General features: G+C 39.7%; 4 protein-coding genes, 1 non-coding gene and 1 pseudogene across 7 annotated transcripts; 4 read left to right on the forward strand and 2 right to left on the reverse strand.

Moving 5' to 3' along the window:
- Positions 1–1,110: 1,110 nt before the first annotated feature.
- On the reverse strand, positions 1,111–6,386 carry LOC137938800 (endoplasmin homolog). The gene is made up of 15 exons (XM_068783840.1): positions 6,287–6,386; positions 5,987–6,113; positions 5,751–5,904; positions 5,573–5,653; positions 5,302–5,413; positions 5,075–5,201; positions 4,848–4,986; positions 4,173–4,287; positions 3,845–4,029; positions 3,523–3,738; positions 3,230–3,398; positions 2,947–3,082; positions 2,664–2,814; positions 1,637–2,041; positions 1,111–1,542 (listed from the first exon to the last, which is right to left on the reverse strand). Exons 1-15 carry the CDS (start codon positions 6,351–6,353, stop codon positions 1,294–1,296), a joined length of 2,433 nt encoding a protein of 810 aa, XP_068639941.1. The 5' UTR covers positions 6,354–6,386; the 3' UTR covers positions 1,111–1,293.
- Positions 6,387–7,088: 702 nt separating this feature from the next.
- Positions 7,089–7,160, forward strand: TRNAP-AGG (transfer RNA proline (anticodon AGG)). Its single transcript has one exon. It is a non-coding gene; the product is annotated as a tRNA-Pro (tRNA).
- Positions 7,161–7,593: 433 nt separating this feature from the next.
- Positions 7,594–10,773, forward strand: LOC137938802 (acyl-CoA-binding domain-containing protein 3-like). Of its 2 annotated transcripts, none has more exons than XM_068783841.1 (5): positions 7,594–8,461; positions 9,721–9,826; positions 9,925–10,025; positions 10,135–10,193; positions 10,448–10,773. In XM_068783841.1, the coding sequence occupies exons 1-5, from the start codon at positions 7,704–7,706 to the stop codon at positions 10,495–10,497; spliced, it is 1,074 nt and encodes a 357-aa protein (XP_068639942.1). In that variant the 5' UTR covers positions 7,594–7,703; the 3' UTR covers positions 10,498–10,773. The 2 variants fall into 2 exon arrangements, with proteins under 2 accessions (XP_068639942.1, XP_068639943.1); XM_068783842.1 differs by having other exon boundaries at positions 7,595–8,461; positions 10,459–10,773.
- A 99-nt stretch (positions 10,774–10,872) lies between these two features.
- Positions 10,873–12,975, reverse strand: LOC137939402 (protein NUCLEAR FUSION DEFECTIVE 4-like; annotated as a pseudogene).
- LOC137939372 (receptor homology region, transmembrane domain- and RING domain-containing protein 2-like) lies at positions 12,974–17,419 on the forward strand. Its single transcript, XM_068784641.1, has 4 exons — positions 12,974–13,199; positions 13,348–13,584; positions 16,070–16,468; positions 16,942–17,419. The coding sequence occupies exons 1-4, from the start codon at positions 13,046–13,048 to the stop codon at positions 17,070–17,072; spliced, it is 921 nt and encodes a 306-aa protein (XP_068640742.1). The 5' UTR covers positions 12,974–13,045; the 3' UTR covers positions 17,073–17,419.
- Positions 17,420–18,111: 692 nt separating this feature from the next.
- On the forward strand, positions 18,112–20,146 carry LOC137939273 (thiosulfate sulfurtransferase 18-like). Of its 2 annotated transcripts, XM_068784511.1 has the most exons (7): positions 18,112–18,218; positions 18,881–19,118; positions 19,213–19,290; positions 19,370–19,443; positions 19,531–19,601; positions 19,687–19,740; positions 19,822–20,146. In XM_068784511.1, exons 2-7 carry the CDS (start codon positions 19,102–19,104, stop codon positions 19,906–19,908), a joined length of 381 nt encoding a protein of 126 aa, XP_068640612.1. In that variant the 5' UTR covers positions 18,112–18,218; positions 18,881–19,101; the 3' UTR covers positions 19,909–20,146. The 2 variants fall into 2 exon arrangements, with proteins under 2 accessions (XP_068640612.1, XP_068640611.1); XM_068784510.1 differs by lacking the exons at positions 18,112–18,218; positions 18,881–19,118 and having other exon boundaries at positions 19,160–19,290.
- Positions 20,147–21,988: the final 1,842 nt, after the last annotated feature.

The raw sequence follows: 21,988 nt of genomic DNA on the forward strand, positions 1-21,988 counted from the left end.
TAATGAATGGCTGATTACAGCAGTAAAGGTTCTATAAAAATGCCCTCTAGCTGTTTGTGAAAATGTCGAAGTTATGCTGAGATCTTTTACTCCATCCCCATTCTTACTTTCACTAAAGTGGTGTACTGAAGTGGACCACCTTCAACAGTCTTTAATGTTTAAACATGGTTCTCGGACAAGCTTTGATGGGTTTTGAAGTGGCTCTGGACGTTTATGAGTCAGCCATCCATTGACGGGACTGAGATAAGGGTTCACATCAACCCCTAAAATATCCGACATGGAAAGAGAATCTCCGTATGCTTCTTTCCCTGGTCGTAAAACTCATTGAAGCTGGGTAATGGATGCTCTCTGTTTTGGGTTCCATCACAGCAAGTTTAAAACTGTTTGTTTAGGTAAAACATGAATCTGTTAGACCCAGAAAGAGAGACAAAAGCAAAAGTACAGAAATGCAAATTGGTGGAAAAGGAGCTTAGAGATGAGATTCCTTATTTAGTGGGATTTGTGTCTACGATGAACATCTTTGCTGGGCTCTCTTCGATTCAACACAAATGAAATCACAGGCTCGAAGACTATAACAACACAGGCCAAACATGATGACATTGAAGGATTAGACTGAAAATGGGTCCTCACATTCAATTATTTCTGGTAGTGTAGTACTAGATCTGTCTCTCTGAGCTTTCAATGATAGCTTGGAACTGCACTGAGATGATTCATCAGTAATCCATTTGATCGAACATGAACTGTACTGGCAACGCAAATCACACTTTCATTCCGTGGGAAATTAAATTTATAATAGTTAAATAAACTACACAAGATTAGCAGCATTTCATTTGCTTCTCTTGGATGCTGAATTTCAGCCCGATCTCTTCAACTTTTTGCAGGGATCTCTGCGACGAATTACCTCTTTTGGGACGGAAAAACGAAGCCTCTGAACTCTCTGTAGGTTTTAGAAGGGCTTTGACAATAAAAGCGAGGCCATCACGAAATTAGGGAATAGCTCAATTTAAGGCTCACTTGAAGTTTTAAAATCAAGCCAAACTCTCAACCTAGTCGCTGTCTTGCTGTGTTACCGTTGTCTTCCAAGATCAAAATGGAGTGGTAGCTAGTATGTATGTTTCCAAAAAACTAATTCTAACGCGTAATTTAATTATATTTCAAGTACATTCAAGTCAAAATTCCGCTGACCACGACGACTGCAGTTCACTTCTTCACAATCCTTTAAAGGTGAGCAACAATTTGCAGGGCTCTCAACCTAGGTACCAAAATCTAAGAGGCACACCCTTATGACATAGCCTACAATTCATCCTTCAAGGAAGAAGATTCAGTCTCTTCGTCTTCCTTAGCTTCAGCATCTTTGGGAGCTGCTTCCTCTTCTTCTACGTCAGCTTCTTCTTCCACTGTAGCGTCGGGGCTAATGTCCATACTTGACTTCACTGTATCATAAATTCGAGAAGCGAAATCTTTTGGATCATTAGGCAGAAAACCACTCTCCATCAACGCTGTCTGATAAACAAGGCGAGCAGTCTGTTTCAAACTCTCGTCCTACAATCAAATCACAACTTTAGTTAACACCCTGTAAGTTGATTACAAATTTATCAGAGATGGAAAGACACACCTGCGGCAAAAATATTTTTACCTGTGGATCATTGGCAACTCTCTCCCTCAGCTCTTTAATGATTGGATGTCTGTGGTTGATTTCGAGAACCCTTTTACCTCTCATGTATCCCTGTTTGTTGGCATCAGATAGAGTCTGCGCTTGCATGATCCTCTCCATATTGGCGCTCCATCCATACTTTGATGTCACTACTACACAAGGAGTGTTATCCAGTCGGTTCGATATTTTCACAGAGTCCACATTTTCGTTACTGAGGACATCTTTCCACCAGTTGGTGAGCTCCTTGAAAGACTCTTTGAGTTCCTTGGTCTTCGATTCTTTTCCAATTTTCAGGCCCTCCTTCGACACATTCTGGAATTTCTTGTCTTCATAGTCCATCAAGTACTGCATCAGGTATTCGTCTACTGGGTCTGTGAAGAAAATTACCTGCAATGATAATAGATTAAAATTTAAGGTACTTCAGGCCTTTCACCAAAAAAAAAAAAACAAAAAAAACAAAAAAAACAAAAAAGAGAAAATGTGAGCCAATGCAGTTTTAATTATCTGTGAACAACACTAAGACTTGGTAAAGATGTCTATATAAACGGAGTACATTATGCTTACCTAACTAAAAAACCTATTATAAGAATTTTGCAAAAAGAAAAAATCATCTGGAGTTTTGTTTTCTTTCTCTTAGAATGCAATAGGAGTTTATATTAGGAAGTGAAAAGAAAACGTCCTTTCAGCTGGCTGCAGTAATTCCAGCAACCTAAGATTATCTTTAAAGAAAAAAAAAAAAACCAAAAACCTACAGACTATCTTTACTCTTTGGAAGGCAATGGAAATGTGAGATTTTCTATCAGTCTCTTAACAAATCCTCAATGGTTATAATTGCAAGTTGTATGATATTCTATCAGTCTCTTAACAAATCCTCAATGGTTATAATTGCAAGTTGTAAGATTTTCTATCAGTCCCTAAACAAATTATCAACGGTCTGTTTTTGCTCTACGAAAAAAAAGGTCTTGCTTTTTGGTCGTAACACTTGGGCCCTACTCGCATAGAGTTATACCTCATAGTCTTTCTTGGTGAGCCTCTCAAGGAATGGAGATTTTTCCAACTGCTCCTTGCTGCTCCCTGTAATGTAGAAGATGTCCTTCTGCTCTGGTTTCATTCTAGAAATGTACTGATCCAATGACGCTAGCTTCCCATTAGACTTGGTACTAAAATAAAATACAGAAACTTGTTACCCATGTAGCCATAAGAAAGCAAGTGAATTACTCGGGATAAATTGTATCCAAATTATTCTCCAGAGAGATGTTACAAGTCAAAAAGGAAAAAAAATATCTCCGTACCTTTCAAATCTAAGAAGCTTTGCTAGACGGTTCCTGTTAGTTGCATCCTCAATAATACCTAGTTTTATGGACTTCCCAAACTCATTCCAGAACTTGGCATATGATCCTCTCTTCAACAACACTTCATCACTGAGCTCTGTTTGCCGTTGGAGTAAAAGAAAATTAGAACAGAAGAAAAGAGTAAAGTCATTAAAGATGTCTTCACAAGTATAACAAAAAAAATACTGGATATCTATATAACAAGTGCAATATTTTAATCCTAAAGGATGATGAAAAGTTATACCAGCTATATTATCTCCAGTGTAAAACTCATCAGGATCCTCATCAGCAATACGACGGATCATGTCAAGTGCCTTCCTAATGAGTTTCTTCTTTATTGTCTTCAAACTGCTGTGCTGTTGAAGCATTTCTCTAGACACATTGAGTGGCAAAGTGTCAGAATCAACAAGACCCTGCACAACAATTGGAGAAAAGTTAAGCCTCCAAAGCCCATGATAATCATAAAATTGTATGCAAGAGGACACACATGAAAATTCAAAAGAATTGATCTAGCCATAGTACAGACAGTTTAAATACCTTCAAAAAGCTCAAATATTTTGGAAGAAGCTCATCAAATTCATCTGAGATGAAGACTCGTCTCACATATAACTTCAAATTGGCCTTGTTGGTATTGTAGTAACTCTCATACAAGTCAGGTTGAGCCTGAGGAGGAACAAACAAGACGGCTTTGAACTCTACATCACCCTCAGCAGTGAAGTGACTCCAAGCCATTGGCTTTTCATCACCAAAGTCCTGGTGGAGGAAAAAAACCTCGTGAGAACATCACTTTAGGAAGAAGCCATCAAGCAGAACCAATGTTTGACAAGCTTTCTCATTTTCAGAAATCATAGAAGTTCACCTTTGCAAGAGACTGGTAGAATTTTTTGTACTCTTCATCAGTAACCTCTTTGGGATTGCGCAGCCATATGGCCTTCACATCATTCAGGACCTCCCAGTCATAAGTTGTTTCCTTCACTTTCTTTGTCTTTGGCTTTTTGTCACTATCTTCCACTTCTTCTTCTTCCTCCTCTGATGAAGATTCAGCTGTTGGTAGTACAATTATAAGAGATGAGTTCAAGCAGAAGGAAGCTAATAGAAAGTTGCAGCAATCATTAACGACACTAAGAGTAAAATATAGCACTGAACACTTCTGTTTTTAAAGACTGGGATCAGAGTGGCATCCATACATGCTTCCTCTTCATTCGACTCATCATCATCTGCTGGAACTTCTGACTCAACCTCCTTGCTTGCCCAAAGATAGATGGGGAAGTTGATGAATTCGGAGTATTTTTTCACCAATTCCTACAATCAAATAGTATTTTATCATATGATAGAATATATGAAGGTAACAGTCTGTGGATCCTAACTCACATACTCCCCCATACCAACTAGCTAAGTTACTACATACGTATAGGCAATACCAAATGCATCAATCACATAGTAGAAAACAAAGTAGAGAGTGGAGACAAAAAATAAACTCTATTATTTAGCTTAACAAACAAATAGTTTTGAAAAATGAAAACCCACAATGCGACAGTGGGAAGGAAAAAAAAATCCCACTCATACAAATGTAAAACAAATGTAAAGCCAGGAAAAGAAAAAGAATCTGAATCCTTAATGAGAATTCATATTTGTTTATCTTTAAATTCTGTTCACCAGATTAAGCTCTGTTCATGAGATAAACTACACTCCCATAATCCCGGAGAGACTTTTAAGTCCAAGACCTCAGACAGGAACGTCACTTCACCAATTGTGGTCATTTAGCTAAAGACCCAATCCGCAGCAGGCCAACTATATAATTGAAAACACGTGGCATTTGATAAGAAAGAAAGTAAATAGACAACAATCAGAGATATACCCACCTTCAATTTTTCTTCTTCCAAATATTCACTAGCTTCATCCCTGAGGTGTAACTTGATCTCAGTACCACGGCCTAATGGCTCATTCCATGTGTCCTCTGAAATTGCAAAGGCTCCATCCGCCTTAGACTCCCATACATACCTGACCAACAAGAATGAAAATCTGCAATTGAACAGCCAGAACAAAAACAGGTTTCCTCTTAAGATATTTATGACTTTCAGGGGCTCACTGTTTGTCATCGTTGTGTTTGCTGATAACTTCAACATAGTCAGCAACCAAATATACCGAGTAGAAACCAACTCCAAACTGCCCAATGAGGTTCAGATCGCCTCCTGCTTGCACTTTCTCAACAAAAGCTGCAGAAAAGGTTAACCTTCGTCATGTATATTTGTTCTTCAAAAAGCAAGTATAATATAAGAGGAAAGACAGCTTTTTCCAGGTCAAGTAGAAAAATACCCGACGTCCCGGATTTTGCAATGGTTCCTAAGTTCTTAATCAGGTCCTCTTTGGTCATTCCAATACCTCGGTCACGAATAGAAAGGATTTTCTTCTCCTTGTCTAACTTAATCTACATAATTACAGACATAAGAAGTTCAGACTTCAGTATGCACTCAAACACCAGTAAGCTTCAAAAAGGGTACATGAATAGTAATTCATAAATAAATAAATCTCACTTTGGTCACACTTCACGCATCATTAACGTGATTTTCACTACTAAAGCAGTTACCTGGATTTCAAGCTTCGCATTGTCGCCTTCTCCCAAAACCTCCTTGTCAGTGAGTGCGAGGAACCTGATCTTATCCAATGCCTAAAGAGGGCAGACACAAAAATAAAAGATTAACTGAGACGAAACTGTTCAAAATCCTGTTAAAGGTATTAAACTTTATCCCTTCAGATCTGCTTACATCAGCAGCATTAGAAATCAGTTCTCTCAAGAAAATGTCCTTGTTGCTGTAAAGAGAGTTGATGATGATATCCATCAGCCGTGAAACCTCCGCCTGGAATTCGAACTTCTCTGCGTTACTCCGTAGAGATTTCCGAGAGATTGATTCCGCCTCTCTGCTCCAAAATCATCATTTCAGTAACAAAAACTTCAAGACAAATGGAATAACATAAACATACGCACTCCTTCTACAAGCACCTTTTGGCGACATCCGAATCGGTCGACAAACCATGAGATACGCCACTGATCTTTTCTTCAACCTTGGGCGGATCCACGAGCTCGCCCGAATCCGTGCTCTCATCGGCATGAACGTGCAATTTACGACCTGAAGATCAGAATTTCGCCATTTAAGAATATCCGCAAACTACAAGATCTATGCAGAAGAAGCTTTTCAACTTCAAAGGAAGAAAGAGTAAGACAGCGGTACAAGAGCTTCATCTATCAAACCTTAACCAGCAAACCAATGCACGAAATTGAAGAGAATAACACTCAATTTACCTTGATCCGGAAGGAGAGACAGGAGTACCAAGAGAAGTAAAGCAGCTGGAAGCGTCCACTTCCTCATCGTTGCGAAACTTCGTTACTAGCTCTCTTCATTATTGGCTTTTATAGTACAAGCTTCTCGAGCCGGCAGCGGGGAAGGTCTGTATAACACCGTGGCTCGAGGCAGAATGATGAGCCGACGAGGCGTTCTTTTGACACGTGTCGAGCTTCTAGGGGTTACTCAGCTGTCCCTGGGTTTAAACTTTTGCCACATGGCCGATTTCTATTGGCAATATTATCAGCCGTGACGTGGAGAAACCGAGCGGGGGCGTGTTGAGGAATGTAATTATGCGGTCGCTGAGAACTTTCTAGGAGGTCTATGTCAATAGACTTGGAACATCGGAAGCGCGGACTTGGATCCAGTGGGGCATAGCCCTCGTTCGGTCCGGACCGGGCTTATTGGACCGGGTCTTCCAGGGCACGAAGCGCGCGACCGTGCTCAACTTCTTCTCGTTCCGGCGCTCCCTGCCGATGATCGGCGCTGGGATATGGCTGGCGTGGAAGCAAGACAACGAGTGCGTCCACGCGTTCTGGTGGCCGGTTGTCTTCCTCGGCATGCTCGTTCTCCTGGTCTCCCTCGCCGGCAAATTTTTTTTGTTTTGAAGGACGATGTGGACGTGGCGCCATGGTGGATAGGTTCGGCCGAGGCGGAGAGTTGACGGCTTACAGAAGACACAGACAGTCTTCGAGTTCGGATTTACAAAACCAATTAAAATAAAATCCTGATATAAAATAATCTAAGTTGAAGTCATCAAATGGGCATTTGGTCTAGTGGCATGATTCTCGCTTAGGGTGCGAGAGGTCCCGAGTTCAATTCTCGGAATGCCCCGAAAATGTTTTTTGTCTATTCTATTCCTGAAACTTTCTTTTCCCTAAAGAAAAAAATTATATGATAGCTTTTAAGTAATTATAACCCCACCACGAATGTGCCGAGAACAGTATAAATCGGGCCGATACGATCGTATCGGCGACAAGGGAACAGTACCATCACTGGTCCCAGGTGCTTGGGCCTCGAGAGAGAGGAAGGAATCAACGGGAGGGATAAGATAGAATAATCTCAGACGAAAGGGATAAAAACAAACATCTCTTCCGTTAAGTGGGCCCGAGCTCGCGCAAACCGTCGGATTGAAAAGAACATAAGCGTAGAGACGACTGTCTCTCTCTTGGCCCTACGTACATTTGCGCTTTAATAGCCTCGACAATGGCAGAGTCGGCGTGTTCAGATGCAGCGAATATGCTCTCGTAACTTTTCCCTGCTTTTCCTCGCCTTTTACTTGTAGGCCGGAAACGTTTTCGTGTCTTCCTTCGTTCCCTATTTTGCTGAGCCAGCGTCCGTGGAGAAGAAGGCAAAGAGGGTCAGCGCGGAGGAAGTATGGAGATTTTTTCCGAGCTCCTTTTAACCGCGCTGCTCTCGCTGGTGGTCGCCTTCTTCCTCGCAAAACTTCTCTCTGTTGCGTCCGTGTCAAGCGATTCCGAGGGGAAATCGGTAGGCGTTGACGCGGTGGAGGTGGCTACGGGAGGATCGGATGGACGTTTGGAGACAGAAGGAAGGAGACTGGTGGAGGATCGGGAAATTCGGACGGCGGCTCCGTCGGTCGTGGAAGTGGATGAGGTTGCGGAAATTGGACGTGTTGAATTGCGGGATAGTGTTTTGGGTGAGGAGGAGGAGCAATTAGTGTGGGAGTCGGTGGAGGAGAGGTTGGAGGAAGTGAAGGATGGAGGAGGGTTAATTGCTCGTGATGTAAGTGGTGCAGAGGTGGAAAAAGATCGAGTTAATGAGAGTACTGTTCGATCTGCGTCGAATTTGGAGGAACAGGTTGTGGAAAATGTCAGGGCTGAAGGAAATGAAGGTGAAGAGGTAATTGAGAATGCGCGAGTGGAGAAGAGTGGAGGAGGTAAGAAGGAGAAGTTGTTTAATGATGAGGATGACTGGGAGGGGATTGAGAAAAGCGATTTGGAGAGGCAATTTGGCGTAGTTTCCGGTATGGTTGCTTCTGATGAGGGAGGTGTTGCGGAAAAAGTTGGAAGCGATGTGCACATGCAGTTGTATGCTCTGCACAAGATTGCGACGGAGGGGCCTTGTTACGGGCCACAGCCGTCTATGCTTAAGTCATCTGTTCGTGCAAAATGGTACCGATTGTTTGTCCTTACCTTCCGTTCCTTTTACTGGTTCAAGTTTATTGCTTTTAAATGGATACGATTTCTGAAATGCTTCTACTGTAGAGAAGTTATTGGCTTGGTAATTCTTTCGTGTTCGAAGGTTTATTATGTGGTCTGAGATTAGAAAACAATGCAGAAGGAAAGGAGCAAAAAATATTATACATTGTATTCACCTATGCCAGAGTAAATTTTTTTGCATGAAGTACTCAGAAATTACAAGCTTTTTTTTTTGTTTATAATAGGAAATAATAGGACCATACAATCAAGAGAGTACCGGTTAATTTAATATTCGGGAGAGGTACTATGTGTAGAGTATACGACCTAAGAAATGTTGTTCTTGGAAATAAATTAGGACCATAGTTCTGAAAGATAGAAATGTATACTTTTACCAGTTATCCATTACTTTGAACTTGCAACGGAATGCTTTATCTTGGTAACTGATGAATCTCTATGTCAATGCACATAACTCTTCTTTGTCAGAGTGCATTTTGTCACCTTTCTATAAATCTATATTTTGGTCTTTTCAATGGTTTAGCGCCTATTACATAGTCTAGTGTTGGTTCAAATACTTTGACTCGTGTTTGAATTTGCCCATTGAAGTTCAATGCTCATATGATGTTTGAAAAGCTTTCTGACTAAAGTAGTTCGTATTGTCTTCAAGAGCTGTTTCTGTGGGGAAAATCTAGAGGATGTTCAGATATCACATTTATGCTGGTTGTGGTTACAATGGATGAGTCTGTACATGGGTGATTCTGGTTCCACCATCAATAATTCGTATTCCACCCGTGGCTTTTCCTGGCAATTCCTTTAAGCATGATATTCTTGACATTAGAGAAGTTGATTAAAGTTGGAAGAGCTTTGTGCAAGTACATTGTCTTCTTCCACTTTTTTCTCTGTTAACCTTTTTTACATCTTTTGGTCTTTGTGTATCATTGTCTAGAGTTTTTCTTCTCGCTTTAGGTTGCAAGGGCTTTGGTGCGTTTGTCTTCTATCAGTCTTTTTTTAACTTGTCAGGTTGATTTGGTAGACAATTTTGAACGGGTAGAATTTTGGTCTAGTATTTGTAGTTTACATAGAAACATATAGATGAATGACCTTCCCTAAGAAAAGGTTAACAGACATTAACTGGAGTAGACAAAATTTTAGGGTATAGTTTGATTGCTAGCTACACTAACAGGGTAGAGAGCTGCCATATATGAGTGATGGAGGCACTGGTTACGTTGTGCAAGGAATGCTTGGCAACAACTGGGGAACATGAATCCAGACTTGGCAATGGAGCAGTATATAACTCTTGTTTTGGAGAGTATTCCTGACTGGAAGGAGTCTATCTGTGCAGTAAGTTCGTACTTTATGAGTGTTGAAATTCCATGTTCTAATTTCTATTATGAATATGAGACTTTGATTTCATGTTTTCTTGATTTTATTCTTGTCAGAAGTGGGAGGAACAAATTGTTTCTCCAAAGAAAGTAAGTAGAATGGAAGGCCTGGGTTTGTGCTCATCCCAGCACCATCACTTGGATTCTGGAATTGAAAGGTTCTACAGGAATTATGCTTTTTTTTTTTTTCAGTTTGTGAGCTGGTCGAGTTCTCCCGTTGCAAAAATTTGTTGAGTTGGCTAAGGCCTTTTATTGTTTTACTTGCAGAAGTCCAGATAATCTTCATGGAGCCGTAACTAGTGATTGTGCTAAATTCTCTGAAGAGGGTATGATTTTGGACCACTTCCTACTGTATTTTTTTTGTCATGAATTTGTTCCTGGGTATATGCACTTGGATAAGATCCATATATTGGGTATTCTCCCAGTACTGAAAATCGGACAGATTCTTGTGAGTTTTGTGGGCATTGTTCGTTTGTTCTCTCTGGCTTAAAGTTACCTAACCAGTACAAGCAAATTCATGTCCTTTAGAGGTGAGAAAGTAGATTCTGTCTTTATACTTAAAGCAACTGATGTTGTGTAGGAATTTTTCAGGACATGCATCTTGATCGCCCTGCTTTTTCGACCACGTAGGCTCCTGTATGTCAGCTCTAGTTTCGTTGCAGATGACAGGAGTATTAATCAAGGCTGCTGAACCTCTCTGAGGATCCCTCTGACCGCCACCGTCAATAAATTTGTGTCTGTATTTATTCTCTTATATGCCATTTGGTTGCTCGTGAAACAGTATATCTGTACATAATCTCTTCAAGTCCATATATTCATATGCTGTTGTGCCCCGAACAATTTGGGCTGTTTCGTCCAACATGTGCTCCTTATGCACTTGATCATGGAAGTTATTCTTGTTTTGAAGAGGGAAACGTCTTATCACCGGGTTCAATGCTTGAAAATTCTAGTTCGGTCTTTGCATGACTTTCGTTCTGAGAGAGTGAAAAGAAAAAATAATTTCCCTTAGTTTTTAATGGCTTGAGTTACCTCTTTCCGGGATCTCTTGCTCAGCTGGATCATTCCATGCAGAACCTTCGTCCTAAATGCAAGTAACACATCCAATCCACACCCGATAATCTGTAGCAATGAGCTCCAACACAAGTGTTGCCGCCTCCGGCAATTTTTGTCGCTTGAGCGTCGTATAAGAATCCGGCAAGAAGACCAGAGAAGAGGAAGGAGCCGAGGGGCAGGTCGAGGATGAGAATGCTGTAGATGAGTCCGTAGTATTTGAGACCAAACAGCTCTGTGGCTGTTGGGACGGTAACTGCCAAGCAGACCCCGTAACAGATTCCAACGACGATTGAGCCGATGTACAGAGATCCTGGCAGACCCATTGCCATCACTATGTACCCCACCGCCATTAGAATCTGTGAAGCTGCGTTCCATAACGGCCTGGGTGTGGCAGCTTTCCTGCAATTCGCTTAAGACTATAAGAGATTAAAATCAGAAACATCCGTCGCAATTCGATTTTTTCGAATTGACTGACCAGGTAAAGGAAGAGCAGCGCAATGGAGGTAAGAGTAAGAGTAATAACTTACTTTCTGAAGTACTCGGAAATTGTACCCGAGGGGAGTCGTCCGAAAAATCCCCAGATGCTGGTGAGCGACACGAAGATGGAGACATCAACGTATCCCAGGGCGAGACCCATCTGGTTCAGGTTGTTCATGACTGCCAACCCTGTACCTACCCCGCAGAGGAACGATACAAATAAGATCAAGAAGTCCAGAGTTTGATTCGCTTCAAAAATGGTTTGGTCTTCTCCAATGGTCGGCTTCCTCACTACTTCCTGTTCTGGCTTCTGTTCTTCCGGTTTCTACTGTTCCTGCTGCTGTGTCTGAGTTTGCTCGGTCAAAAGCGGCTCCCGGATCTTGTCCTCCAAGTCGTAGCACTTCTCGCGAGTGAGGTAATTCTTAGCGGCAATGTAGATGGGAACGCCCAATGGGGAGGCGAGTAGGACAAGGAGGAACGAAAGTGCGAGAGAGGCCGGGGCCGTGTTTGCCGGTAATGTCGAAAAGAGGTCATTTTGGACAGCCTTTTAACCCAACTTCACAAAGCAGACAGGGACGACTGCGAGCATGACGAGGAAGGAGGAGGAGCTATCAGAGAACAGAGCCGAACAGAGGCCGGTGAAGATGCCGGTACCGAGACCCACGTACCCTTTGAGTATCCCCGAAACAGGGCCTCTGTTTTTCCCGAAATTCCTCATGCAGTTCACAAGTATCGCCGTGTTCATCCAGGTCGTGTTATTGCCGCCCATACAGAGAAAGATGCACAACTGCAAATTGTTTGTGAGAATTATCAAAACAAGAAGAATTTCAAACAGAAAAAAATAAATAAATAAAAAATCTGCAATTCCTGTTACATTACCTGCCAGTGAGGAAGCGGCCGAATCCGCTGGCTGACGACGAGCCATTACAGGCCATAGCCGATGAGACCCTCTAAAGAACCGATCAAGAGAATGACCGGAGTAGAAAGACGGTCGGAAGCGATGCCGGCGAGCAGACCAAAAGCCTTGTTACGTGTTTTAATACCTTCTATTTATTTTTATAAAATATTTATTTAGTTTATTAATTATTTAAAAAATTATATTCTTATTTATTTAAAAAAAACAAAAGAGGAGCATCGAGAGAGCAAATGAAAGAAGAGACAGAGGGTCGAGAGAAGGCTGACGTGGAATTATGATGATATGGCATCCTACATGGATGATGACATGGCAAGTTAATGATGTGGTAAATACTTCATTCAGTTGGTGACATGGTGCCACGTAAACGGTCAAAATTAGGTATTTTTTAAATTAAGTTTGAAAATTGGTTATTTGATTAAATATTTTTTAAATGGGTAGTTTATTAAAATACTTCTTTAGTAAATTTAATTTATAAAATTAAATAAATTATAATGATTTGATGGTTAATTAAGGTGGTTATTCAGTTATGGATCACTGTATGGACCTGAACCTGAATACTAACTTATAATAAATGGGCCTGGGCCTCTCTGCGAACAGTATTGTAGCTGGCTGACATGTAAGGTTAGGGACTCGAAAAGCTGCCGACAGGTTGAAGTTGTCATCACGGACCCGCTCGGTTGCAGCTAGAGAGAGAGCGCGCGAGAAGGAGCTGAAAAATTCGGAGAGAAAACAATGCGTGGATTATTAAACTCCGACCGCCATGGCTGGGGATCCATTATTGTTTGTGTTTTCTTCTCGTCTCTCCTTCGAACGTCTTATGGAATCGTCTTCTTCAAAACGAAATCCAACAATCACTTCTTGTTTGATGATGCGCCTGCAACATTCGGTTAAGTCCCTTCTGATCGTTTCTACCCTTTTCAGTTACTGGGGTTCTTCTAATTCCGTTTTTGAATTTGAAATTTCTGCTTTTTGGTTGTATATAATCGATGGTAAAAACATGGAAATGAAGGATCTCGGATTTTATTGTTTCTCAGCTGTGCCTGTCGGTGGGTCTGAAACGTGCGGGACTCTGTTTGTGGCGGATCCTCTCAAAGCCTGTTCTCCGATTCGAAACAATTCGGGATTTGGGAGAGTGGTCACCGGGGCAAGGTTGTTTGCTTTGGTGGAGAGGGGTGCATGCTCTTTCGATGAAAAAGTCAGAAATGCCCAAGATGCCGGCTTCGATTCCGTGTTGGTGTATGATGATCAGGATGAGAGGAGTTTGACCTCTAGTAAGTTTCGCTTTTCTTGTTTATGAACTCTGGCTTTTTTATCCTGCCGAACAGTAGAACCCTTCTGGTTGACCCAAAAATATGTTTGAATTGCGCATCTAGCCTATATAAATTTAAGTGGCAGTTGTGCCTTCAGTTTCCAATATTTTCTAATCTTTATATTTGATTGAGCTAATTGCTGGATTTGATGGTTTGAAGTCGCTCTTCTTCTTTTTTTGGGATGATTTTGTTTGATCACAACAACTAAGAATAGTGGAGAGATATCCGCTCTAATCATGAAAGCATGATACTACGACATCAATTTGAAGCTTATGAGTGTATCTTATGTGTGCTATTGTTTCAGCCCTCTCCAAAAAAAAAAAAAAAGGTCTTCAGTAAGTTTTGGTTGTAATTTTCTTTCTTCTATCACTGAGGATCTCTGCTATTAGAAATGGAGACTGCCGACTGTCATGTACACACTCCCTTGGATTGGGTTATAATAATTTGCAGGCTGGAGTAAAAGATGAAGTCAGATGCTACAGGAGGATTTTTAATTCAACCAATCAACAGCCCCTCCTTGGTTATTTTAGTTTCGAATTTAAACTAGTTACTTGAACACTTGGTGAACTTATATGTTCTTTATAGTTTAGTTGTAGACCAAACTTATATGTGTGTGATCATTAACTAAAGAAAGCAATGAAATTTTCACAGAGAAGTTGAACTTAGATATAAAGCTACGTCAAATTTCTAGTGATGAAAGTAAGAATACAAAGAGTTAACCATCTCTAACTCAGCTACAAGGAAAATTTTCCCCCTTGCTTGGGTGTGTTTAAACTCAACTCAATCTATACATGTGACAAAACATTATGTGAGGTGTAACTTCTGCTAAGTACTTATATAACAAGGGGTATCACCTAACGTATCTCAGTCCTCTCTTTTTTAAGAGAAATTTCAAGGATACAGTAATTAAGAAGGTGGGGCTAAAGAGGAATCCTCTGCCAACTTTCAGCTAAAGAGGTTGCATACTTGTTGGCTTCCAGCTTTATTTTGATTCATTTTAATCTTTAAATGTTTCAATCGATCTTAATTTATCAAAAAATATTGAACAGTGTAAACTGCACCATGTATTCAATTCCCAGCCAATGCAAGTGACAGGAAACTGATGTGCTCTAGAAAGGGCTTGGATGGACAAGTCATACCTAATCCTCGCCTCAATGTAATCAATGACATGCAAGAGGAGCCTAAAGGATATGAAAGACTAGCCATCACCACTGTTTGAAGGCCTCAAATTTTTATATCACTGGTTGTGCTTAGGAGCAGGCATTTTTATATTAGTGGAGAAAAAAAAAGAAACGTTCCTGTACAGCTATCTCATGTAGAATATGACCAAAACATTATATTTATTTTGCTCATTATGCATATCATGTTTAAAGTAATTAGATTCATCTGTTATCACTACCAATTAATATCCATTTATCTGAACTGTGTTACCTTAAACCTCTGACTAGCTGTCTAAATAGGTTCCATCTATATAAACCATACACTTCCAAGAAGTAAGATCCTGGTTTTCCTTTTGAGTATTTGTTCCATCTATACTTGAGCAAATATAGCTCACACCTTGCTAACTTCCCAATAGGCTTGATTATACTTGTGCTCCAGTTTTTTGAGAGTGTGTTAGATTATGTTTTTTAACTGACAAATGCTTGCAGAAAGCTTTAGGGAAATCAATGTCCAAATTATACCTCTTAATAGTGTGCAAACCCTTCTTGTTTCCTAACTTTGGTTGTCTCAGCGTCACTCGGGAAGGTTATCATGAAAAGTTATGCTGCTATGCCATAATTTTTGTGGTCCTGTGCTGAGTGCTGATTGTTAGTTGTCTTTATCATTTTATTGTTCTGCATTTTATTACTAAACAGTTGGTTGTTAAGTTCTCCATAATTCATATGCTGCATAATTTATTCAAGTCTTCTTCCCTTCCCTTTTTGGATGCAAACTCTTGAAAGGAAGATAGAGAGGTTTATTTCCCTTTTTCTTCTCACAAAAAAACTTGTTACCAGAATCATTTGGATGTGATCTGGGCCTTTTTTTAGTCATTCATTTGGATATCCAAGCATCCAACAAGCCCAAGGTGGTAGCTTGGCTTTTCACTACTTCTCATAGGATATTTTGCTTGCTTTCCTTGTGGTAATTTTGTCATTGTTATCTGTCTTCCCAAATGAACTTTTACAAGAAGTAGGGCATCATGTTAGGTTGTTTTCAGTAAAATTTTATTTGGTTATTTGACTAGTTCTGAGCCACTTTTGGGACTTTACATTAATTTAATGTAACGGCCTAGAATGGAATCTTCAGAATTGTCTAGACCACCACACCTTGTTATTGATTTGGTAAGTGAAGGTTCAGCTCTCTTCCATGCAGCTGTTAAGCATCAGGGCCCACATTCTGAAGCTTTACATTGTTCGGTGATCTTGTGCATGCATTTTTATAACATTCGATTTCTTGTTGACAGTGATGGGAGATCCTGAAGGCATAAAGATTCATGCAGTTTTTGTGTCAAAGTCTGCTGGGGAGATTTTAAAGAAGTTTGCTGAAAGTGAAGAGGGTGAAAGCCAAGTATGCCTTGCAACAGAGGAAACAATTCAGACTGTGTTAACCATTTCACTCATCTCCCTCATCGTCATAGCATCCATTCTAGCTCTATTTCTCTTTGCTCGAAACCTGCGGGCCAGCCGTCGGCTGAGAATCCGTCACCTTTCACCGACTATTAGCAATCAGATAGTAAAAGATCTTCCCTGCTTCAAATTCAATTCCTCTTCCTCTTTTAGCAATCATACAAATGAGACTTGCACCATTTGTCTTGAAGACTTCAAGAATGGAGACATTTTGCGAGTACTACCCTGTCAACATGGTAAGTGTGCTTCTTACCCTATGAGATCTCTCTTGTGATACTCATGGCTGTCAGAAGCAAATCAGAAATTGTGCTACGCGAAAGCTTTCTTTGTTTTAAGTTGTAGATTTCCGAACTTTTCAATCTATTTCTATCATTCCCATTGTTGACTACCTGCTTTACCCAACTCATTGACAGTAGGGTAGTTGTAATCTAGTCTTGCTGATGCAGTAAGACTTGGAAATCCTTATATTCTGCTTACTAAAAAATCTGAAGAGAAATCCAAGGATTTCAACAATAGTAAAACACAGATAGAACTGATAGAACACCAGTTTGTAGCACTATCATGGCAACAAAGTCATTTGTTCACCATTTTTGTTGTAACATCTGACCCGAGCCTACCAGCATTTCATTACTTGTGTTTCAGTGCACTGCTGCAAACCGAGTACTTCTTTTTTTATTTTTTTGCACTACTAACGTAAATTTATCTGCAGAATTTCATACCTTTTGTGTGGATCCATGGCTGACAAAGTGGGGAACCTTCTGCCCCTTGTGCAAGCACGACCTGCAAGCCGGCAAGCTAAGCCAGCGAGTCTCCGAGCAAACGCCATTATTGCCATGCTAAGGGTTGCCATGTAAGGAGCAAATTTCTGCATCCGCTCTTTTAATTGACTGAACTTCGGCGGCAACTCTTAAGGGGGGAAAATAAATCCCTATTCTCATCTTCTCAGAAATTCTTTTTTGTGATGAGATACTGAATTCAGCTCCACAGTTTCCCCTGTGAAAGCCATCGTTCCGCTTGCGAGAATGCATTAAGAAAGGGTGGGCTACACTTCACAATTAGCTTCTTTAGTTTGTTCCTTCTTGGCAGCATGAATGTAAATTTCACAGACACTGAATAGTTGTAATGTAAATTTGTATAAATTGTTTGTGAAAAGTGAAAGGAAGTTGAATTCCGTTCTCCTGACCGAAGATTACAGAGTTCGTCGTTCAGAAAACTTAAACGAGTATTGTTCTTTACCTGTTTGAAACATTGATCAAATTATTTTATCATATGTATCAATTCTATCGTAGTTGTATCCGATTTAACTTGTTCATATCAATTTATATTCTATTTTTTACAAATTACAATAAAAAATATAGGTGGCATCAAATCGAGTCGAACCCGAAATTGTTTATGTTCAATTAGGTGTGATTTAAATATTTTAAATTCGAGTTCGAACTGAGCCCAGCCTCTTTCAATCTCAAATTAGGTTCGAGATCTTGATAAACTAAATTGAACCGAGTCAAGCTCGAGCCGTTTGCGAACCGGCTTGATTCTATGATACCCCTCATAAAAAAATTATCATATAGTGTTATATAATAATAAAGAAAAATAGATTGTTTTATTTATTAAATAAATTATATAAGAATAAAAATTAAGATTAATAAAAAACATAAAATTCAGAGAAATTAAGAGATCGTATCTGGTCCAGGAATTTCTTGAACCAGGCCCACTCGAGATGATTGATTTGGTCCACGAAATTCCTGGGCCGACTGGTACAGAAAATTTCTCGGAAGGCTACTCCGTCATCACTTTACTGCTTTTCGTGCTCGGTTAGGGCAGAAAATGACAGATTCTGAAAAAACTGTTCGCTAATGCCGACGAATCTCATTAAAACGTCCAAGTTCCAACCAGAGGGCCACGCTGGATGAACAGATTCTCCTCATTTGCTGAAGCTCTTCCCTGTTTTCTTTCTTCCTGAATCTCAATCATGGCCGCTCAATCGAGGTAACAGTTGATACACTTCTCCGCCACCGCTTGTTATGGAATTGGTATTTCTTGGTTCGTTCAGATTTCCGTTCTTCTCATCTGTTCTTCAGCTCTGAAGGGCATCGGAGTGAAAACTTGAAACATTAAAGAGCAGCTCGCCATTGAAGAACTATCAAAACCTTCACATACAGGAACTTCTTTATCGTTTATCATAAATTAAAAAATATTTATATTTTTAAAGAATTTTATCGGCTAGAACGCACCCTCAAATTAAATATTGACATATCTTTTTAATTAACTTTTTAATTAACTAATATTGACTATTAGTGTCTTAATGTAAGTTTTTCTAATAAATATTTGATAATTGATATTATAATATTTTCATCACGAGTCAATTTTTCATGATAATTTTGTATTTGATATTTTATTTTATTTAAATTTTATCAGAAAAAGCAATTTGAGAACCTAAATTGATCCGTAACAAAATGGGAATTCCGATCATTTCATAGAGGTTTTGTAATCCCCCAATTCGATCAATGACATTTGCAGATGAAAAAATAAATAATTCAATCAATCAAATCAAATTTACTAAAATGTTTGAATCAAAATTCGGTCCAATATTCCTGTTTGAAGGTTATCAGTGATTTTCCGTCACAATCTTTGATTCCATCAAAATCCAGCGACGAAGATTCTTCCGGCGCACATTGAGCATCGAAAGAGCCGTCGATCCGAATTCCCTAGTTCCAACAAACTGCGTCCAAATTTAAAAAGCACGCCAACATCAGCGGGCGCCCACCTATAAATCCACTCCCTTTCTCTCTTTCTGTGTACTCAAAACAAACGGAGAAAAATTCCCATTTCCTGAAGCGCTCCCTGTTTTGCACCTTCTGATCTCCATATCATGGCTGCTCAAGCCAGGTAATCTCTCAGCTCTATTTTCTTACACGGTTGTTTCCGATATGGGTCTTCCTTGGTTGATCGGATTTTGTCTGATTTTTCGTTTCTGCTTCAGTTCTGAAGATGTGGTTTCAGTAGATGTTCATGCCGCGAAGGATCTTCTTCAGTCGGGTCACCGCTACTTGGATGTCAGGTGGGGAATTCGAGAAGAGGGGATTGTTGGATTTAAGGTGATCGTGGTTTGGTTTATTGAATTTGGTTTTTGGTGACAGGACTGTGGAGGAATTCAACAGAGGGCATGTCGAGAATTCTCTGAATGTTCCTTTCATGCTCTTCACTCCTGAAGGTCAGTTCCCTTCTTTCAGATCTCTCAAGTATGCTTTCCTCTTTCTTCTTTTTTTTCTTTTTGTTCTATCTTCTTTACAAATCCCAGGTAGAGTGAAAAACCCGCAATTCCTGGATCAAGTTTCTTCCCTTTGCAGCAAAGACGATAATCTAGTTGTGGTAATCATTTCATCGATCTTTTCACATTTTCACTCTTAGTGGAGTATTATCGATTGCCTGAAACGTTAGATTTGAAACTGTGAAGGGCTGTCAAAGTGGAGCGAGGTCTCTGCTTGCGTCCGCCGATCTCCTCGTCGCTGTAAGTTGAACTATCCTGGATTTTTTTATATCTCTAGAGAAGATATTCAGCTGAAAAAAGAAAGGGTGTTCTTCAAAACAGGAATTCAATAATGTGAGGAACGTAGGAGGCGGCTATGCTGCATGGGTGGAGAACGGTTTCACCGTCCAGTCAAGTGCACGGATCTGAGACGGTTGCGATATTAAAGGCCGATCGCCTCCGAACGAAAAAACATAAAAGTAACTGTTAAAGACTGAAAATAAGAGTAAAGTGATGATCCTTTTCATCAATAGAACAGTCTACACTTGTTGCTACTGTAAAGGGAATGTCGTCCAGAACCTTGTGCGACTTTTAATTTTCATCCTCCGGCAATGCCGAATGGTCCGCTTTACTCCGATTTCTGATGGGATTTTTAAATTTTACCGAACCTGGCGTTACGGTCTTTGGATCATGAGCTTGAACTATGCGAAGAGTAGTTTTGTGTAAATAACCATCGATTGCTCCGCACTTTTCAGATGATAAAATCCCACTAACCTCTACTCTCGAGTCCTCTCGTCTGTGTCGTCTTCTTCCTCTGGTCACTGGTTGCAGGATTAGGGAAACAGCTTCGTTTCTTACAAAACGAAACACGAAAGGTGTCACCTTACTGACAACCGAAGAAAATTAAAAAAAGATGGGTGGAGGTTAATTTAGACACTGGTGCCCAGATCCGAATGGATATCTCTTATCTTGACTCCTAAAAAATTAAATTTCTTTGCATGCATGCAACGAGACTGGAACCACACACCTTGACCAATCCGATACACACTGTATTTGTCTATGATGTATACGAGACCAGGGTAGCATAGAACCGAGTCGGTTCACCGATAACTCGAGTTTGGCTCGGTTCTAGTTCGGTTTAATTCAAATAAATGAATAAGGAAACGAGTCAAACCTGAATGAGGCTCGATTCCGTTTGATAACCCGCAAACTAGCTCTTTTACTTAAACCCACGTGAGGAGTCGGGACTATGGGTGACATCGAGCTGAGCTGAGCCCGAACCTGCCTATGCTCGAACCAAGTTTTATTTAAATATTTTGAACTCGAGCTCGAGCAGAGCCCAGGCTTGAGCCTAATAGTTATTTTAAACTTTTCAAAAAATACATGTCTCGGGTTTGAGCTCCAACATACATTTAAAACTTTTCAAAAAATACATGTCAAATAAATTGTATATAAAATTATGCATATATTTTACATAAAATTGGGAATAACATCTACTTAAAATTAGGCATAAGGGTGGCATTGAATCCAGCTGAGTCCGAACTTTGTTCAACTCAAACTTGATTTAAATATTTCGAACTTAAGCTCGAGCCGATCCTCGCCTCTAGCTTAAGTTGTAATCGAGGTCGAGCCTAGTAATTTTAACTGAGTTTGAGCTCGAGTTTTAGCCTAGTTCGAACTTAACCTACATTTAATACTCTACATAAAATATATGTCAAATAAATTATATATAAAATTATGCATACATTTTAAAAAAAGAATGATAGGGGAGGTTCCAGATTGAATTTCGATAATGGATTAGAACACACCAATATTAATCTTTTTTACCCCAAATATTGTCTAACTTATTTTGTAATTTTTGAATCTGGCCATAAATTTACTATGGCCTCCTTGTGCCTCTGGTTGAAAATATATATTATAGGAAAAACTAAAAATATTTTTCCTATGATACATATTTCCAAAAAAAAACCTTTAAATAAAATCCTATTACTATTAGTGACTTATTAGAAAATTACAATAAATATTTTAAATTTTTCTTAGGAAAGTTAAATAAACCTCTTATTGCCTCTTCTAGGGAAATAAATAAAAATTAATAATCAATTTAATATATTACTATACTTATCTATAAAATTTTAATCAAATAAAACATCAAACACAAAATTGCTATGAAAATTGCCTCATGCTAAAAGTATTACAACATCAACTGTCAAATACTTATTAAAAAAAATTATATACGATTTTCTAGCCCATCTTGGCAGGAAAATTATATGATTTTTTTAATAAAAATTTTCAATTAGAAAAATATTCACAAAAAAAAGGGACTAATAGTCCCTAAAAACGTATTTCTACTAAAAGGTATTTTCAATTTTTTCAAGAGCCATGAGGAAGGGACAACTGGTATATCTGGTTCTGGTTTTCCGCCGAGACGCATGGAGGAAAGAGGGTTAGCGGTGCCGACGAGGACTTGTCGTCGGGGATGACGCTTGCGACAGAGGTGGCGGCGACAGAA

This window comes from Aristolochia californica, unplaced genomic scaffold (genome assembly GCF_029961685.1).
Source record: "Aristolochia californica isolate CCGP_79_NKW_82.1479 unplaced genomic scaffold, dmAriCali1.0.hap1 SCAF_8, whole genome shotgun sequence".
NCBI classification, from domain to species: domain Eukaryota; kingdom Viridiplantae; phylum Streptophyta; class Magnoliopsida; order Piperales; family Aristolochiaceae; genus Aristolochia; species Aristolochia californica.

What these genes read in the sequence shown, in the direction of transcription:
- LOC137938800 (XM_068783840.1), bottom strand. Translation starts at nt 6,353, where the DNA reads ATGAGGAAGTGGACGCTTCCAGCTGCTTTACTTCTCTTGGTACTCCTG. An exon ending in GTCGAATGAAGAGGAAGCAT is followed by an intron (nt 4,030 to 4,172) that starts GTATGGATGCCA and finishes TACTACCAACAG; the next exon opens with CTGAATCTTCATCAGAGGAG. An exon ending in TCTACCAGTCTCTTGCAAAG is followed by an intron (nt 3,739 to 3,844) that starts GTGAACTTCTAT and finishes TTCCTCCACCAG; the next exon opens with GACTTTGGTGATGAAAAGCC.
- LOC137938802 (XM_068783841.1), top strand. Translation starts at nt 7,704, where the DNA reads ATGGAGATTTTTTCCGAGCTCCTTTTAACCGCGCTGCTCTCGCTGGTG. An exon ending in TCATCTGTTCGTGCAAAATG is followed by an intron (nt 8,462 to 9,720) that starts GTACCGATTGTT and finishes ACGTTGTGCAAG; the next exon opens with GAATGCTTGGCAACAACTGG. An exon ending in TGCTAAATTCTCTGAAGAGG is followed by an intron (nt 10,194 to 10,447) that starts GTATGATTTTGG and finishes GATGTTGTGTAG; the next exon opens with GAATTTTTCAGGACATGCAT.
- LOC137939372 (XM_068784641.1), top strand. Translation starts at nt 13,046, where the DNA reads ATGCGTGGATTATTAAACTCCGACCGCCATGGCTGGGGATCCATTATT. An exon ending in TGAGAGGAGTTTGACCTCTA is followed by an intron (nt 13,585 to 16,069) that starts GTAAGTTTCGCT and finishes TCTTGTTGACAG; the next exon opens with TGATGGGAGATCCTGAAGGC. An exon ending in AGTACTACCCTGTCAACATG is followed by an intron (nt 16,469 to 16,941) that starts GTAAGTGTGCTT and finishes ATTTATCTGCAG; the next exon opens with AATTTCATACCTTTTGTGTG.
- LOC137939273 (XM_068784510.1), top strand. Translation starts at nt 19,160, where the DNA reads ATGGGTCTTCCTTGGTTGATCGGATTTTGTCTGATTTTTCGTTTCTGC. An exon ending in CACCGCTACTTGGATGTCAG is followed by an intron (nt 19,291 to 19,369) that starts GTGGGGAATTCG and finishes TTTTGGTGACAG; the next exon opens with GACTGTGGAGGAATTCAACA. An exon ending in CATGCTCTTCACTCCTGAAG is followed by an intron (nt 19,444 to 19,530) that starts GTCAGTTCCCTT and finishes TACAAATCCCAG; the next exon opens with GTAGAGTGAAAAACCCGCAA.